Source organism: Trypanosoma rangeli (genome assembly GCF_003719475.1).
Source record: "Trypanosoma rangeli strain AM80 chromosome Unknown Tra_15.4_contig_01041, whole genome shotgun sequence".
Lineage (NCBI taxonomy): Eukaryota > Euglenozoa > Kinetoplastea > Trypanosomatida > Trypanosomatidae > Trypanosoma > Trypanosoma rangeli.
In genome coordinates this window covers 1-1928 of record NW_021706784.1, presented here as the reverse complement: position 1 = coordinate 1928, position 1928 = coordinate 1, and the positions used below count along the sequence as shown (strand labels likewise).

The 1928-nt window shown below is 54.8% G+C and overlaps 2 protein-coding genes across 2 annotated transcripts, besides 2 other annotated features; both read left to right on the top strand.

Annotated features, from left to right (window-relative positions):
* Nucleotides 1–53: 53 nt before the first annotated feature.
* Nucleotides 54–136: a sequence feature (A-rich).
* Nucleotides 137–303: 167 nt separating this feature from the next.
* Nucleotides 304–447: a satellite DNA.
* A 71-nt stretch (nucleotides 448–518) lies between these two features.
* TraAM80_10543 (uncharacterized protein) lies at nucleotides 519–950 on the top strand (the record flags this gene model as incomplete). The annotated part of the gene is made up of 1 exon (XM_029387156.1): nucleotides 519–950. The coding sequence occupies one exon, from the start codon at nucleotides 519–521 to the stop codon at nucleotides 948–950; it is 432 nt and encodes a 143-aa protein (XP_029233006.1).
* A 417-nt stretch (nucleotides 951–1367) lies between these two features.
* Nucleotides 1368–1928, top strand: TraAM80_10542 (uncharacterized protein; the record flags this gene model as incomplete). The annotated part of the gene is made up of 1 exon (XM_029387155.1): nucleotides 1368–1928. A coding segment is annotated over one exon (561 nt), but the record flags the coding sequence as incomplete, so codon positions are not given.

Sequence of the window (1928 nt, the reverse complement as noted above, 5' to 3'; positions counted from 1 at the left end):
GGCCACAAATGTGAATGGATTCGTGGGGATCCCACAGGGGCTTTGCACGACAATTTCTTTTTCTTATGTTTTGTGAAAACGTTTTTAGGTAGTATTTTTGTTTTTGTTTTTTGTTAAATCATGTCTGTTTTGTGTTGCCACTGCTCGGGCTGCGGTGCCTCTTCAAGTCGTAGTTGTCTACTTTTTCTTATCTTTGCGTCCTGCATTTCTTCTGTGTGTGTGCGTCCTCACACGCTTTACTCTTCTTCCTTCTTTTTTATTTTTGTATCTCCAGGCACACGCACACACGATATATATATATATATATATATAGCAGTGCACGTGGAGGATACTTTCGTAGTTGGTGCTGGCAGTGCCGCCTGTAGGTGCTGCTGTTACCTCCTTCCGTGGGTATGAAGGGAATAGAGAGACTAAGGGGGAGGAGGTGCGTTATGGGTCATTCTTCCTTTTCTTACAGATGCAGGCCACTGCGTGTGAGAGTGCTGCTCTGTGTAGCGTAGCGTCGTGTCCCGCGCACGATGTGTCAGTGCGGTGCGGTGTGGGTGTCGTGCCATGTGATGGTTGCAGACTCAGTTCCCGTGTGTATGCGTGTGTGGCCGGTGGGGTGGGTGTGGGTTGCTGCTCCGCTCCGTTGTGGGTGGCTGCCTGTATTATGTGTGGAGGGTCGGGTTCTCTTCATTTGTAGGGTGACGGCGCTGCGATGGCTGTCGCAGAGGCGCTCGCGTGGATCGTATTTGTTTTGCGCAGCATCCGTGGTGTATTGGATGGGCTCGTTGGGCCAGCGAAAGGTACTGGCGAAGCTGCAGAAAGCCGTGGGATGGATTGTGGCAGCAGGGGGGAGGCTGTGGCCTGCTGTTGGAGCGTGTTGCTTGGGGTTGGGGCTCTCTAGCCCCTGCGGAGAGGCGCAGCGAAGGCGACAGAGATGTTGCGTTTTTCCGGGCAGCCGTTAGTCCCTTGAGAAACATTCTTTACGCTGCGCTGCGCCGCCCTTGCACGCCACCGACTCTTGCGGCTTCGTGACTGCCGTACGTGAGGCGGTGCGGCTGTTTGCCTTGCTGTGCGCAGCGTGTGCGTGAGTCGCGGAGGGGCCTTGAGCATGAGTCTCAGGAGGGGGGCGTGAAACCGCTCTTTTGTTCCCATTGCGAGGCGCTGGCACGCTGCGCTGTTTGTCTGTTTTTCTCTTGCGACGCTTCGTTTTTTTTTTTTTTGAGTTCCTGCACCCGCTGCGGGGTCGCCTGTGCGGCGGAGCGCCTTTCACGTCTTTGGTGCGCTGTGTTGTCTTTTTGCCCCCCCTTTTTTTTGTCGGATGTCGCTCCCAAGCAAACTCTAAAACAGTGCACAGCAAACTACACGATAGTTCCCCATCGATGGCGTTTTGGCGAAACCAGACGAGGACGGTGGAGCGTCGCAGAGCCGCCGGTCTTCCCGTCGTGAACGAGATGCAGCGCTTCCGCTTGCTTGTGTGCTGCTTGTTTTGCAGCATCTGTACGTCCCTTATTTACGCCTTTGACCTGTTCACGACGCAGTTTGTGGAGCGGTTTAACCTCAGCGTCGGCGACCAGGCCACGATTAGCACGGTGGGGCTGGTGTTCTGCTACTTCACGCTGCCGTACGGCTTCCTGTACGACTACGCTGGTCCCTTTCCTCTGATACTTATCTGCTTTGTCACCGGCGGGATGGGGTCACTTCTGCTCGGCCTGGCGTTCGACGGATTTATCCCGGGAACTGTAACGAACTTCTCTATTTTCTACGCCTTGATGAACACTTGCGCTGGTCTCATTGACGTGGTATACATTGTGACTCTGGCAGAGACCTTTCCGCGCAACCTTGGGCCCGTCGTTGCTCTTGCGAAGGTACTGACCGGGCTTGGCTCCTCCGTGCTGGCCTCCATTAGCGTGAACCTCTTCGGCGACAACATCTCCGGTTTC